This window comes from Cydia splendana, chromosome Z, assembly GCF_910591565.1.
Source record: "Cydia splendana chromosome Z, ilCydSple1.2, whole genome shotgun sequence".
Classification (NCBI taxonomy): Eukaryota; Metazoa; Arthropoda; class Insecta; order Lepidoptera; family Tortricidae; genus Cydia; species Cydia splendana.
The window spans coordinates 1436916-1453472 of record NC_085987.1 but is presented as its reverse complement, the minus strand read 5'-3'; the positions used below and the strand labels follow the sequence as shown (position 1 = coordinate 1453472).

Below are 16557 nucleotides of genomic sequence, written 5' to 3'. Positions count from 1 at the left end.
TCTTCGTTATCGGTGCATGTACATCTAAAATATGGGTAGCCCGTGTATGGAAGGAACATGAGGTTTGTCGGGGTGACTGGAGGCCGCTGGAGGCCTGCGTGGGACTCCGCTTGCTGACGAGTATGATAATACTCGTCCTTATGAATTTGTTATTCGTCCTGAAATACAAATTTTATTATTGCAGCGACCTTAAGGGTGGGTTTTGAGCAGAGATGTGCGTGGAGCGTGGTTGCGTTGCGAAGGGCGCGTTTTCCTTCTATGGGTTCTTAAAAACACATCCCTCAACGCATCCTCGCCCATCTCTGATCGTAACGCACTACTAATACGATACAAGAGCTGTCTCGTAATGCGGGCTGTACACACTCGTCGAGAGACCCCGAGACAGACCGAGAACGAGTGTGTAAATGCTTCCCTTCTCGTCTCGCTGTTCCTTGTCTCGTCTCGCGCTTCTCCGAGTGGATCGGTGCGGTGCCGAGGCTCTCAACGAGTGTGTACAGCGGACATAAGGTTTTCTACTGGTTAGATGGGGTAAGAGAAATATTGAGACTGAGAAACACTTGTAGGGAAAATTCATACTGTTTCTCTTGCCCCGAGCAAAATAAACTTCGTTTCGAGAGTTTATACTGATAAGTATTAATTATATTAACATATATTTACTACGTTGGTCACAGAAAAGGTAAATTCCTACATAGCCTGTAGGAGTTTTAAGAGCCCATCAACGTGCATACTAGCGCCACTGCTAAGTAAACGTGATTATTTAAATTTAACGCTAGGTATTTAAAAAAGGGGGCCTCTACGTACTGTATTTTGTATTTAAGTACCTTTTCGAATACATCAAACTAATTTTTATGTTGCTGGATTGGTCAATCTAGTATGCATCCAAAGTTAAAACGGCCGTTTTGGTTTTGAGTTCATAGATCGACGAATCCAGCAACATAAAAATTAGTTTGATGTATTCGAAAAGGTACTTAAATACAAAATACAGTACGTAGAGGCCCCCTTTTTTAAATACCTAGCGTTAAATTTAAATAATCACGATTATTTCGCAGTGGCGCTAGTGTGCACGTTGATGGGCTCTTAAGTAGTTAAACTCGCGTTTGTGCATACGGTAGACCAAAGAGAATTTAGACTAGAGGAATATTGACAAAGTAAATTATGTAGTCAGTACATTTACTGCCACCTTTCGACACAAATGATTAACACTTCTAGAACGCCATTTGACTTTGATACTCGCTCGAAAAGATGGCAACATACCTTTGGCCTATCGTCGAGTAGTTAGATGGTGATACTTTTTGACATGTCTATGGCGAAACAAATTTAACACATATCAGTGAAAAAATAAGGATCAAAGTCAAATTGCGTTCTAAAAGTGTTAATCATTTGTGTCGAAAGATGGCAGTAAATCCATGGCATGGCATGGCATAGTAGGATTTTATTTTTTTATGTATTGTCTTGTTCGCAAACCGCATATTTTCTTGTAGTATTTGACTACATACCTAATTTACTTTGACAATATTCCTCTATTTCAAATTCTCTTTCTGGTAGACATTTCTGGACATTCAAAGACACAGAAAAGGGTCGATTGCACCAAATGGTTGCCACTGTATGGGAAGTTTCATAGTTCTCTGCTGAGTGACGTTGCTGATGTGTGCTGAGTGATCAGGCCATCAATTGTGGTTGGTGCAACTTGCCCTTAAAAGCATACCATAAAATAGAGACGTACTGTGAAGATTACGCTGTATATGAAAGAATTCTAATTAAACAGGTAAACCAAACATATAAAATCATTAAATCCGTTCACACAGTTAAACGAAATATAAAAATTAACATATGCATATTCCGAATCACCGCAGCACCTATAAAGCGCGGCACATAGACTCCAGGTTTTAATTATATCTAATATACAACTAAGTAACCTGATTTGAAACCAAATTGAGCAAACAATTAAAAAAACACACCGAACAATACTAAAACACTGTAAGCCATAACAACACAACACAACGATTAAGTTTTCACCAATACCCGTACAGATGTTCCCATTACTCCCCTTTGTGTTGCGCCGAACTCCATATTAGTATTGACATAAGTCGTTTGTGACGTGCCATATAAGCTGCGGTAGAGCGCCTGACCATTGGCATAGGCATCTGCGACAGATCGATTTAAAGGTTCATCAGTAGCATACGCCGTTCTAAATCGTTGTCCGATAGGATTGTATCCACTGTAGGCACTGTAAGCATACGTATGACTTTGTCCGGCCATACGCATACACTGCTCACAGTGAGGGTCAAAAGTAGGATCGGCAATACGTTCTTGAATAACATGGCTCGGACGTTCTACTGGACTACTTTCTCCCGTGTGTTGAGACTCCATGGTGCCTGTAGGGTATTTTACAGTTTGAATGAAATTATAGTTGCACCAAAGGCATACCCCTGGAACGGGCATTGGTAGCGCGGTGAGAAACGTCCTCACCGGGTCAGTTGGCCACACATGAACACCCGGCTCGTCAATATGGTCAAACAGTCTATGAGACGTTCGCACAGTTTCCGTTTGAACAGTCCCCTGCTCAATTGCCCCCATCTGATCTATTTGCCCTGTGTCTTGGTCATTTGACTCCATCTCTACCAATATCGGCATGGCCTCCTGTTCAGTTTCGTACATAAGCGCAGAGGCCTCGATCTGCTCGCACGTCGTTTGGTCAATAGCGATTGGCCCGGTCGCCGCCATCTGTATCTGTAGTACAAGTTGGTCATTTGGCTCAATAACTCCTTGGTCGGGTGCCACCGTTTGTACATTTTTCCCCGCACTTGCCCCTGTCACAGTTTCTGCTGGCCGCCTCTGAGGATCAATCGCGAATTTTCGCTGTTACGCAGCACTTTTGTCGAGCAAAGTCAGTTGACGTCGTTGGCGGTCAAAGGGATAAAAAATTGCACCAACATTTATTTTAACGTCCTGGGAACACTTCAATGAAGGCAATTTTTTATTTTACTCCATATTCAAATTTTTCCCCATAGACAAGGAGTAAAAACAGTTTAAAAAACCCCACCGCACTGCCCGTCAGGCCAAGGGCCATGTGACGACTTTGGCTAGGGTCACACGGCGTAAATTTTTCCCGTATACAGTATTTATACGGGATTTTATCGAATACCGTAGTGACAGCAAAATTTGTATGGCAACGCTCAAAATGAACGCCGTGTGAACCGAAGCCTTTGAGATCATTTCTCTATCATTGACTCTGGTCACGCTAACTATGCACAAACATAGCAGTAAGAATGCATAATATGTACCATCGCCCACACTGTTAACTGTACATCAGTAGACCTTATGCATTTGTAATAAGGTCCACCGATGTTCAGTCAGGAGTGTTGCTGTTTGTACATAAGTATCTCTATAAGCTCCATACTTGACGTAGCGCTTGGCATGAAACTTAGCGTGGTGCGACTCTACTCGTTATTTCCGAGCGAGAATGAAGGAGATAGCAACATGTATGATGACGAGCCATTAGATTTACCTTTCTCCTTCTTTCCGGGTTAATTGCCTTATGGTTGTTGACTATCCATTCCATGGTGGTAAAGAGTTTGTGAGCTAGAGGCGGAAAGACGTCCTGAAAAAAAAAAACATTGGGAATAGTTACTAAACTATGAATTCAAAATAAGTAGCAAGCTCCAAATGTGCTTAGAAATGTTAAAATAGTTTTTGTTTTTACCAATTCTTAGGGTTCCCGTACCTCAAAAGGAAAAAACGGAACCCTTATAAGCATATACGATTACTTAGTTGTCCGTCCGTCTGTCTGTCGAGACCCTTTATCTCAGGAATGCGTGGGAGGTATCGAGTTGTAATTAAAACCATATACTCAGGTCTACTACAGCCCCTTGATGCTCTGGAGTATTATTATTAGAACGTGTCTTGTCTCTTACATTAATACCTATGGACATTGTTGACAGAATAATTTCTTACCTTGACAAAGATGGCGTATAAAACGGGCGCTCCGGATGACCAATGGACGAAGCCAAGTATATGCGCAGTGGCAGGTCTCCCCGCGTACGGAACAAGCGCTTTAATGTAGCGCAGGGACACGCGGACCTCTATTGAGCTGTCGTCGATCTACAAAATACAAATCTGTTCAATTCACAAAAAACAGGTTACAAAGAAATGAGGACATCCATTAGAGACAAAACTAAGATGGGCCTATAGGAAGCGTGTCAAGCGTGCATGACCTGTAGGGGGCAGCACAGTGGCCCCCAATTTTTGGGGCGAAGCGACAATGTTAAGTTTATGCATCCGATGTAGCCCACAAAATGGCAGAATCTACTCATAATCCTCGCATTGTTTACTTTTTTTATTCTCGGATGTGTTAATTTTATTTCTATTAATTTATAAAAAAAAATCTGCTAGGGGGGGGGGGGCTTCATAAACCAATTCGTTGTACATAGGATTAGAATATTGCAATACCATTCCGGGCATCATCTATTTTATACTGAATAGACTCATTAGTGCAGTTTCAACCCACGGAATTATCCACAGATGTACACCTACACTACATAGACGTCATTCTAAAAAACTTTCAAACCTCCGTCTATTAGGAACCCTAGGAAACGCTTCTTACCTTTCTCAAACTAACGGATTTCATCCAAATTTTACTAAAAAAGGTTCAAAATTAAAATAGGATAATTTTTTGGGCCTTACGAGGACAATTAAATCAAAAGGAAAATGTAATTAAGTCGGTGCCCTAAAACAAGTATCCGACGTGAGTTGGGGCACTTAATTACTGTACTTATGTATGAGTTGTATAATTTGTATATTGGATTTGGTTGGTAATTATAGTTACAGTGATATGCAAAATCCTGCTGTTTTATGCACACTTTTACAACGAAATTTTATTTCTTAAATCATAAGTTTCATAACAATTTAAAACAACTGTATTACAATTCTTCTTAGTTAATATATAATTTTTACTTTTTTTTACAAATTAACAGTAGGTATATAACATCCCAAAGACAAATTAGACATTACACCGGTCCGACCGGTCTGGCCTACTGGGTTGTGACCCTGCCTATGAAGCATATGGTCCCGAATTCGAATCCCGGTAAGGGCATTTATTTGTGTTATGACACAGACATTTGTGCCTGAGTCATAACAACTATTTTTGAATGAGTAAGTTAATTGTCTTCGTCTTTAAACACCCTTAGGAAATATACTTGTCACGTAGTTTGCGTGGTCTACTGTATCACACACCCTCGCAAAAAACGGTACCGAGAAATCTAGGTACAATATTGGAATTAATTAATCAATACGAATATTGCAGTGTAGATTTTAGCAGTCCACCCACACGCACCCCCACCCCCTTCAGAGGGGGCTATCGCGATATTGTAGTTAGGATATTGAATTGTTTGATGTACCCAAAGAGTAAAAAGCGGGACCCTATTATTAATAAGACTCCGCTGTTAGTCTGCCTGTCACAGGCTGTATCTCATGACCGTAATATCTAGACAGATGACATTTTCACAGATGATGTACAAATATTTCTGTTGCCGCTATAACAACAAATACTAAAAACAAATAAAATAAATATTTAACTGGGGCTCCTATTAGGGCTTCCAATACCGGGATCTCGGGATCCCGAAATACCGGGATCCCGTCTGTTTAAACGCATTTTTCTATACCGGTATTTTTTAATGCAATACCGGGATCCCGGTATTTTCAAAAATAAGGAAAATGTGCCGATTTTAACTTTTAAAATCCATTAAAATGATCAAATTCGGCTGTATCAAGAAGATTACTTGCCCATTTAATTAAAGAAGATCATTTAATTGAAACAAGACCTGTGCATATGCATTAGATAAATAATTGGTGATGAATTCTGATGTTCAGGATATGATATTAATATAATTCGTTCTTAAAATTATATCAAAAAGTAGAAAGAAATGAATTGTGGTGAATTTTTGGTAGCAAATTTGAATATATATTGGCCGGTTTATTAGGTTGAATTAAAAATGTGACTGGTGAAGTCAACAAGGCGGATAAAATGATTGTCAACCTGGAAGGTGAAATGATAATTATTGCAGATGGCGTTTATTGTTTAATATCCTAAGCTAAGGCCATACATATCTGGTGTTTCAGTGAGCCTTTTTTTAATGAAACTCAAATTTTTTAAGCGATTCATAGTCAATACCGGGACCCCGGGATCCCGGTATTGATGAAAACAGTTTCGGTATTAATACAGGTATTGAATAAGTCCGGTATTTGGAAGCCCTAGCTCCTATACAACGTGGTTTTTTTTGCCATTTTTTGCGTTAAATGGTACGGAACCCTTCGTGCGCGAGTCCGACTCGCACCTGGCCGGTTTCTTTTTCATACATTCCATATTGTTTTGCAAGATGAGAATACAAAATTAAATGGATTTTAATATTTTAAGTTTTTTTGGTTGTTACCTAAGGACACCGACACCTCTCGACCGATTTTGAAGTCATACAAAAATTAAATACATACAGAGGGCCTACCGCGAACCACGTTCGAAGCCTCTCTGTCGCTCTTGTAAATTCGTACGTAAGTGTGACAGGGATGCAACACGTCGAACGTGGTTCGCGGGCCCTCAGATTGGTCCCATTATATTCCGCGCGGTATATAAAGGGCTCGCGGTCGTGTCCGGGTTTCGTGTACACGTGTTCGGTACCCGTTTCCGAACTACACGTACACGGTTTTCTGATCCGTTCTACACGTGTAGTCGGGCACACGTGTATTTAAGATCCGTGTATCCGGGTACCCGTGTACACGGCGAAACGGACCTTAAATACACGCGGGCCTAACCCGTCCTTGGCGTGTAGCAGAGATTGAAGTAATGTATAAAGTTTTAAATAAAACATAGATTCAGGTTCAGGAGCTCCGATTGTTTAGCAGTTTTATTTTATCGGATGTTCAATGTGATTGATATGTGTTGTACCAATTTAATTGATTTTTCACCTCAGCAGCTCGAACAAGGGTACTTTGCTACTTAAAAACAGTGAGCAAATTGCGATTTTGCTAAAGGAAAATATAACATATTCCGTTCGTGGTAGTTTCAGTAAGCATAACTATCTACTTTTGTATTAGTTAGATAATCATTTAGGTTTAAGTACTTTAATTATCAAAAAACTACATCAATGAAATACAATGAAAATGAAATACCTATCAATGAAGTTAACAGTTACTAAGATATTGTTAACTTTAAGCTTATGATTATTGAAACAAAGTGTACTTACCTACCTATTATTGACATTACCAATCAATCCAGTAAAACTGCAAAGTAAGTAGGTAATCGAATCTTCCTAACCTCCCACATATTCAATCGTATGTCTTCATAGCACGAATCTCCGCTACACGAGAGTGAAGGGTCGAACCGGCGGGTAAATAAGATCCGTTATTTCGTGTATCCGTGTACCCGTGTAAACGTATCCGAATCCGGGCGGGTTTGTGTAGTTCGGGTTCTTAAGCCCGGCGGGCTTAAGAACACGGGTACCCGTCTCAGCGTGTAACACGTGTATCGGGAGCTCTATATAACTCCCGTCACGTCCCGCGGCAAATTTAAAAAACATAGGCACGAAGGGTTATCGTCATCATAGGAAATTTGAATTTCGCGCCTCTTTCTACTGACAAAGCTTTTTGACAGACAAACAAGAGAGTTTTATCTATTCTAAAAACTTTCAGCGTGTCCCTCTTATAATCCAACTAGCGACCCGCGCCGGTTCGCACGGGTTAAGAAATTATACACCTAAACCTTCCTCAAGTATCACTATTGATATAGTATTGAGTTAAAGTTTGTGAGTTTATTGCGAAAATACAAACAAACACACAAACAGACAGACGCGGCGGGGGACTTTGTTTTATAAGGTGTACTGTAGATGTATTACAGCATTCTCGTTCAGGCTATTCTATGAAGCACTAAGCTCCTAAGCTGTTCAGAGGGTGGGTTCCAGGAATGAGGCTTCAGGCAGGGGTGTGAAACTCCTCCCTTCGGGTAAACTCGGCTCCGTTCGGCTCAGCATTGCTCCGACCAATTATTAGGGTTGACACAACTTGACGTCCCTTAGCGTGCACGACCACAGATAAGATAATGGCTTGAATTTTGACAACCCTAAATAGCAAAAAGGGATAGTGCCATATATTAAAAAATGACAGCATGATTCGACCCTGAATCACTGTCAAACTTTGGTTTTGTAGGAAGTTTACTTTCTGTATGATATTATATTACTATTAATTATTCTGTGGTTCAGGTTCCACCCCATACAACTCCCAGAAAATGGCCATTGGCAGAGGGGGAGGGGGATGTGGGCTGAGGGTGATGGCGAGTCTTTGGGGAAGGGGGTGCTGTAGGCCCTGGCCACCTTGTTTCCCACCTGCTGCTGCTATTTTTAATTCCAGGGCAAAGTGTTACGCCTCTCTGCAATAAAATATTTTTCACAGTAATATTTTCTTTAAACCGTCTAATTACTAAGGTATTATATTGATAGCTTTAATCCTGTATTCATTTACCCCCTTATTCTTAAACGCGCTACAATCCTCAATTAGGCAATAATTGTTTGTCTAATTGAGGATTTCTAATCTGTCATTTTGACTTATGTATTTGTTAGAAAGGGATAAAACATAATTTATCCCGTCCCCATAATGTGCCCATTTCTTCTTCTTCGTGTTCTTCATTACTGAAATCAAATATCAAATATCAAATATCTTTATTTTGCATAAAATATGGTACAAAAGATGGATTAGCAATTAAGAAGCACATGCATACTTCACCAGCAACTGGCATGCAAAACACAAACCCTAGATATGCTACATCTATTAATAATGCTAATAAATCTAATATTATACATATCCCTACTTATAATTACAATGTCAAAACAGATGTCATACTTAATCTAATTACAATGTCAGTATCTAATCATATTTGAAGAAGTCGAAAAATTCATCAATTGAGTAAAAACATTCCTGTATCAACCAACTCTTAAGTTTACGCTTAAAAAGACTAAGTGGTAGTACTTTGAGATCATCTTGGAGACAGTTATAAATTTTTATTGCCATACAATAAGCGCTCTTTCCATATAATACTGTCTTTTTAGCAGGTATGACGAGACGATTAGGGTATCTCGTATTAAACTGACAAATGTCCTTATATCTAGTAAAAAGTTCAGGATGCACTCTAACAAATAAACAGATTTCATATAAATACATACATGGCACAGTCAGAAGTTTCATATTTCTAAATAGAGGTCTGCATGAGGTCAATATGTCTACATTACAAATAGCTCTGATGCACTGTTTCTGTGCTAGCAGTGCTTGGTTTGCGTGACTAGAATTTCCCCAAACAAGAATCCCATATCTGAGTACAGAGCAAACATAGCCGTGATACGCCTGTATTGCAGTCTCTTTACTGCTAATTTTCGTCAATCTCCACAAGGCAAATGCAAACGAGTTTACTTTACTACATACTTTATTAATATGCTCATTCCAAGACAAACTATCATCGACACATATACCTAAAAAGTTAGTCTGATTGGACTCTGTTACAATTTGATCTAAAGAAGTAACTGTGAGAGGTCGTGCCTGTCTTGAAATGCCTTCACCATAGCCTCGACGAGCTGCTTCCATTTCACCCTGTCTTCGGCTTGTCTAAGGGAAGTAGTGACAGTAAGTCCTGTAATGTTCCTTACTTGATCGGATCAATGAGTGGGTAACCGTCCTTTCGGCCTCTTGCCATCTACTTTTACAACAACCAGTTTATCTAAGTTATCTGGCTGCCTTCGAGCAATATGTCCAAAATAGCCCAGGACTCATTGGTAACAGATTGTGGATAGTCTGGATTTGATCCTGAGTTGATTGAGAATGGATTTGTTGGTTCGTTTTGCTGTCCACGGTATGCGCAACATTCTCCTCCAACACCACATCTCAAATGCCTTAATTCTTTTCCTGTCTATTGCCCGTATTAACCATGACTCCGAGCCATAGAGAAAAATTGAAAACACTAATGTGCCCATTTAGTTTTATGAATAAGGGGGGGTTAGAGAATAATTTTAAATACAAGGAGTTTTAAGTGAGTGATATTTATTGATTGTGAATTAAAAATAGCAGTATAGAGTCTGTCTAAGCTAACTTTGCACTGACTTGAATAGAGGAATAGTATTAGTGGACGATGTGAAGGAAGTGTCATTATAAACATCATATTTTCATAGAAATTTGACATTAATGATGACATTGGCACACTTTGTCATTGCAAAAGGCATGCATAGTTAGCTTGGTCAAACTCTAGCACTAGAGTTGGCCAAAAAGAAAAATAATGAAAACAAACATTTAAATATTGATTGGCATGACCAATAATCTAGAGATCCCTGGTTCAATACCTATGCTTAATGTACATGAAATACATGAGGCGGGGATAAATGGGGATTATTTACATGAAAGCACCTATTCTCATCAGTGCCCAGCGGGAACAAACAGGAATAAACCCATGATATTTGGTCAGTGAGATTCTAAAGGTATACACGTGTATGTGAAAAAAAAAACTTACATCACGCAAAGTGTAGCCCTGGCCCTGGCTGGAGAGGATCCCAATGGACCTGCACCGGAAGACGGAGTGCTGCTGCTTGGTAATCTTCACTATCAGCTTCTTCAGTGACAAAAACTCGTGGTAATCCTCCTGAAGATAATAGAACATCGACATAATCTCGCGACGTACCTAAATCCAGCACTTTTACTTTTCAGCTTATTTTGAAAAGTTTTAACGCGCGCTGTTTACCAAGGACTATAGACTAATGAAGGATAATTTAGCCGGCCCGGGCCGCGCAGGTGCAGCGCACGGCCCACGCTCGACCTTGTTTACAAGTGCATAAATACAAACACTGTTGACAACATTGCAACGAACAAATGCAATCAATCACTTAATTTAGCATTATTCAGGGTACTTACGTTGGCTATTTCTGAAGAACTTGGCATGTCGCGATACGATGAGTCCTTTACGAACGGCATAGCGAAATTTTTGAGACGGCTAATACATCCAAATTACAGTTTAATTAATGGAAAATTACTTTTCATTAATTTAAAGGTTATGTTTTGATGTCAAATGAGTTTTTTTTACAAATATGGCCTGGATACGAGTTCTTCAAGCGAATTAATAGGGCGTTTTTAAATTTCAAACCACAAACATGTTGGCTGAAAAGCGCGGGAAACGTAAAACGTCGTGGTCAAGTTTTAGGTTTCTTGTAAGTTTTATTTCAATTTTATATTGTACCTGTACACCTGTAGGTAGCAAGAGTGCCCTTAAAAGAAAAAAAAAATTGGCCAAGAGCATTGGTGGCGCTACTGCGCCAAAATACTTTTCGGCATAACCTCTTTTTTAAATAAAAACTCTATTGCCCGCAATTGACGAACTTCGATATTGGCGGTAGCCCATCTAATACATATTATAATTTATATTATACTACTCCGAGGCTACTAGTAGGAGATCCCACATATAGTCAACCTTCACCAATCTCTCTGACGGATGAAACTATGAAAATATGAAAGAAAATATGTTCCAGAACATAAATAAATAGGGTTGCCTAAAAAAATATGGTCAATGCTATTTTTAATAAATTTTTGAAAAAAAAATATTTTCGGCAAATTTTCACCGATTTGTCTGACGAACGAAATAAGTTTCAATGGAAAGTATACAACTTGTACAACATAAATCAACTAGGTTGCCTATCTTTCTCCGGTCACTATTATGTGGTTGCCGTGTTTAAAGAGGTGATTTTATGTCGATAATTACACTCATCTGTCTGACGCTTGAATTATACATCAAAATGATGGTAATTTTATTGCAAATACAATGGTATAGGGTTACCTGCAAAAATCAGGTCACAAATAAGGGTTGCCAGGCTTTTAATTAAAATAAGAAGGGACGACTTTTAGCGATAACTCATAAACGGCTTAATTGATCAAATTTGTTTTAATTATATTTGATTGAATTTTTTAAGCACTATTTTCTTGATTTTTTTCATATTTTTTGGACAGATGGTTCAAAAGTTAGAAGGAAAAACCTTTTATTTTTCTTTCTAAACGATTATTTCCGAAATGATTAACTTTATCAAGAAATGTTGTTCAAAGACCCCTATTTGTTTTGAAAGACCTATCCAACGACACCCCACACTATAAGGTTGTCACACAAAAAAAATTATCACACACATTTTGTTTCTTTCAAAGCGATTATTTCCGAAAATATTCACTTTATCAAAAAATGTTCTTCTAAAACTCTATTCATTTTGAAAGACCTTTCCAACAACATCCCACACTATAGGGTCGACACGAAAAACTAAATCCTCAGGTACATTTTGTTTCATTCGAGGTGATTATTTCCTAAAATATTCACTTTATCAAAAAATGTTGTTTCAAGACCCCTATTTATTTTGAAAGACCTATCCAACGACACCCCATACTATAAGGTTGAAACGATAAAAAAATTGTCACACACATTTCAATGCGATTATTTCCGTAAATATTCACTTTATAAAAAATGATCTTCTAAAACCCCTATTCATTTTGAAAGACCTTTCCAACAACATCCCACACCATAGACTTGACACGAAAAAAAATCCTCACGTACATTTTGTTTCTTTCGAGTCAATTTTCGACGACCGGTCTGGCCTAGTGGGTAGTGATCCTGCCTGCGAAGCCGATGGTCCTGGGTTCGAATCCCAGTAAGGGCATTTATTTGTGTGATGAACACAGATATTTGTTCCTGAGTCATGGGTGTTTTCTATGTATATAAATATGTATTTATCTATATAAGTATGTATATCGTCGCCTAGCACCCATAGTACAAGCTTTGCTTAGTTTGGGGCTAGGTTGATCTGTGTAAGATGTCCCCAATATTTATATTTATTATTTATTTATTATTATTTATTATTTAATTATTTCCTAAAATATTCACGTTATCAAAAAATGTTTTCCAAAAAACCGTATTAATTTCAAAAGACTTATCCAACGACATGTCACATTATAGGGTAGAAGCGAAAAAAATGGTCACATACATTTCTTTTCTTTTTTTTTCGTTTGATACCTATGTTGTAAGATGCAAATTGATATAAGTTTTAAAATAAATAAGGTTTTTCAAAAAAAAAATTGATAAAGTGAATATTTTAGGAAATAATCGCCTCGAAAGAAACAAAATGTACGTGAGGATTTTGTTTTTCGTGTCAACCCTATGGTGTGGGATGTTGTTTGAAAGGTCTTTCAAAATGAATACGGGTTTTAGAAGATCATTTTTTGACAAAGTGAATATTTTCGGAAATAATCGCTTTGAAAGAAACAAAATATGTGTGACAATTTTTTTTGTGTGACAACCTTATAGTGTGGGATGTCGTTGGATAGGCCTTTCAAAACAAATAGGGGTCTTTTAACAACATTTCTTGATAAAGTTAATCATTTCGGAAATAATCGTTTAGAAAGAAAAATAAAAGGTTTTTCCTTCTAACTTTTGAACCATCTGTCCAAAAAATATGAAAAAAATCAAGAAAATTGTGCTTAAAAACTCAATCAAATATAATTAAAACAAATTTGATCAGTTAAGCCGTTTATGAGTTATCGCTAAAAGTCTTCCCTTCTTATTTTAATTAAAAGCCTGGCAACCAGCGAAATGCTATACATGGAAGTATTCTGTCCGCTCAATTATGACCCAACGCAAACTACCCCGCGATAGGCGGTACTTACAAACTGCTCGATTGGCAATCTCAGTACCACCGAGATGACAGTCAGTGACAAATGGCTAAATTGATTTATAAAAACAACGTTTTTTTGTAATTAAAAATATTTTCATGTGTCGTGAAGTGGTGCAGAAGTTATTTTAGTTCATACCGAGGACAGTGGAATCACTTTTCACTTGTAGTAAACAGATAACTTCAGTAGAATTTGGAAAAAACATGACGATTTGTTTTCAATACTACCGTACTAAGCTAAAACGTAACAACTGCATACGACTTTCATAACAACATACGACTTTTTAAATTGCGAGGATAATAGGGATGGTGTTATGCTAAATGAAGTAGACTATTTTATTAACTTGTGTTTGGTTTAGGTATTTTCTATATAATTATAAATGTAGTAATAAATTCCTTCTTACAGATTTGTATTTTCCTTTTTTATTTCATGAGATGGAGCTATAAAAAAACTACCTAGTTATTTCAAATTAATAATCAAATTTGGTATTGTCATTTTACATTACTTTCCATTCAGATTCCCACAAGATGCTATTCGCAGAGAACTATGGAAAAAAGCTGTCCAATTAGAGAGACATGAAATTGAGTGGATGCCTGGCAAGATATCTAGAATATGTTCTATTCATGAGATATAACCCGTGAGATAATCATACCCGGTCTCCTATATGTACTTAGATACATTTTTCCTATCATGCTTTCACTGAATTAATTTAACAAATACACACATTATCTGAAAATGTTGATCATTTGAATCCACCCTCTACTGTCACATATATGTAGGTTCTCTCTCAAGCCATTTCCGTCAGTAGAAAAGAGCGGCAAACATATTAACTCACATTATAGACGGGTCTAACGCAAATTATATTCAATTACCTTGATTTACCGACGTAAATCAGTTTCGTTTCGTATAATGTGAGTTAATATGTGTTCAAAACGCGAAAGTTTAAAATATTATAAGAGCGGCAAATTTAGAAAATGTAAGCGCGCGAACGGCTGTGGTCCTATACAAAATTTTAATTTTGCACCTTTTTCTACTGACAAACTTGCTTGACCGGCTATATACATATAAAATATTCTGAACTGAAAGTGGGGATTTATTGTGACTCCGCCTGTTCAAATATTTTTGACCCGATTCGTGTACCCATGTAAATTTTGCAGACTGTATAGCCAGTCCGATTTCTAAGATCAAGTTCGCCATACATTTACTATGGCGTACTTGATCTTAGAAAAACGGACAGACTATACCTGAACGTGACTTTGCACTGCCATGCAAATTGATAATAAAATATACAAAATACTTATTATAGCGGAATACATTTATACAACAATGATATATTTACTTATGTTGAGTTAGTCTGTCATGTCATAACAACATTTTAACTAGTTATTTTTTAATCTGCATTAAATTATTATACGTGAATTATTTGACTGGTTCTTCACTGTATGGCATAAACCTATCCCTGTCCAAGTCTTATTCTAATCAAATATGAACCGCGAACTCTCAGCGGCCAGTACGTACAACAAGAAGGTTATTAGCGGATTAATGTCGCTGATTGGTAGTTATTGACATTATATGCATTTCATCTACACTTAGCTATGTACCATTAGTGTAATAAAGATGACTCTTATTTTGTTTACTAGCTTTGATTACAGGCTCTGTAAACGCGTCGTCTTATTTGAATGTAGGCGTAATTGTGTATGTGTGCTAATTTGGCCCGAGAATTTGAACGGTAATGTTCCTAAAGGCGGTATCCATGGTTATATATGATCGCTGCTGGCAACCCTTATTTATGACCGGATTTTCGCAGGCAACCCTATACCATTGTATTTGCAATAAAATTACCATCATTTTGATGTATAATTCAAGCGTCAGACAGATGAGAGCAATTATCGATATTAAATCACCTCTTTAAACACGGCAACCACATAATAGTGACCGGAAAAAGATGGTTGCCTATCTTATTCCGGTCACTATTATGTTAGTTGATTTATGTTGTACAAGTTGTATACTTTCCATTGAAACTTATTTCGTTCGTCAGACAAATCGGTGAAATTTGCCGGAAAAAAAATGTTCAAAAATTTATTAAAAATAGCCTTGACCATATTTCTTTAGGCAACCCTATTTATTTATGTTCTGGAACATATTTTCTTTAATATTTTCAAAGTTTCATCCGTCAGACAGATTGGTGAAGGTTGACTATATGTGGGATCTCCTACTAGTAGCCTCGGAGTAATCAACAATGGAGCCGCCATTAACAGGCGTTCCCCTCTGTCGAAAATAGGCGGCCAATGGTCAACGACATGTCAACCATATGTATGGACTGACGTTTATCTGACATGACGTACCTATACATTTGATGTGCCCCTCCCCCGCAAAAAACGGCAGACTATTTTGTACCGAAAATTTTAGACATGGCGTCTCCGTTGGTTATATCGTCTAAGCTAGTAGCCCCCCTGGATTCGGAACGTCAAGAAGCCGCGAACGCGAGCACAGAATAATTAATAGTACTACCATACAGAAAGGAAACTTCCTACAAAAACGAAGTTTGACAGCGGTTCAGGGTCGAATCATGCTGGCCCTTTCTAATATATGACACTATCCCTTTCGGCTATTTAGGGTTGTCAAAAATCAAGTGATTATCTTATCTGTGGTCGTGCACGCAAAAGGAAGTCAAGTGGTGCCAACCCTAATAATTGCTCGGAGCAATGCTGAGCCGAGCGGAGCCGAGTTTGACCGAAGTCAGGAGTTTCGCACCCCTGACGCGAGTGTGTTGCGGGCTTAAAAAAAACATGTTGGGTTTTTTTTTCATATTCAATGTTGGTTTTGTAAGTTGAAGTC

General features: G+C 38.0%; 1 protein-coding gene across 1 annotated transcript; it reads right to left on the bottom strand.

Moving 5' to 3' along the window:
* Nucleotides 1-11073, bottom strand: LOC134804378 (uncharacterized). Its single transcript, XM_063777415.1, has 5 exons — nucleotides 10933-11073; nucleotides 10535-10663; nucleotides 3955-4101; nucleotides 3509-3601; nucleotides 1-158 (listed from the first exon to the last, which is right to left on the bottom strand). The coding sequence occupies exons 1-5, from the start codon at nucleotides 10990-10992 to the stop codon at nucleotides 150-152; spliced, it is 438 nt and encodes a 145-aa protein (XP_063633485.1). The 5' UTR covers nucleotides 10993-11073; the 3' UTR covers nucleotides 1-149.
* Nucleotides 11074-16557: the final 5484 nt, after the last annotated feature.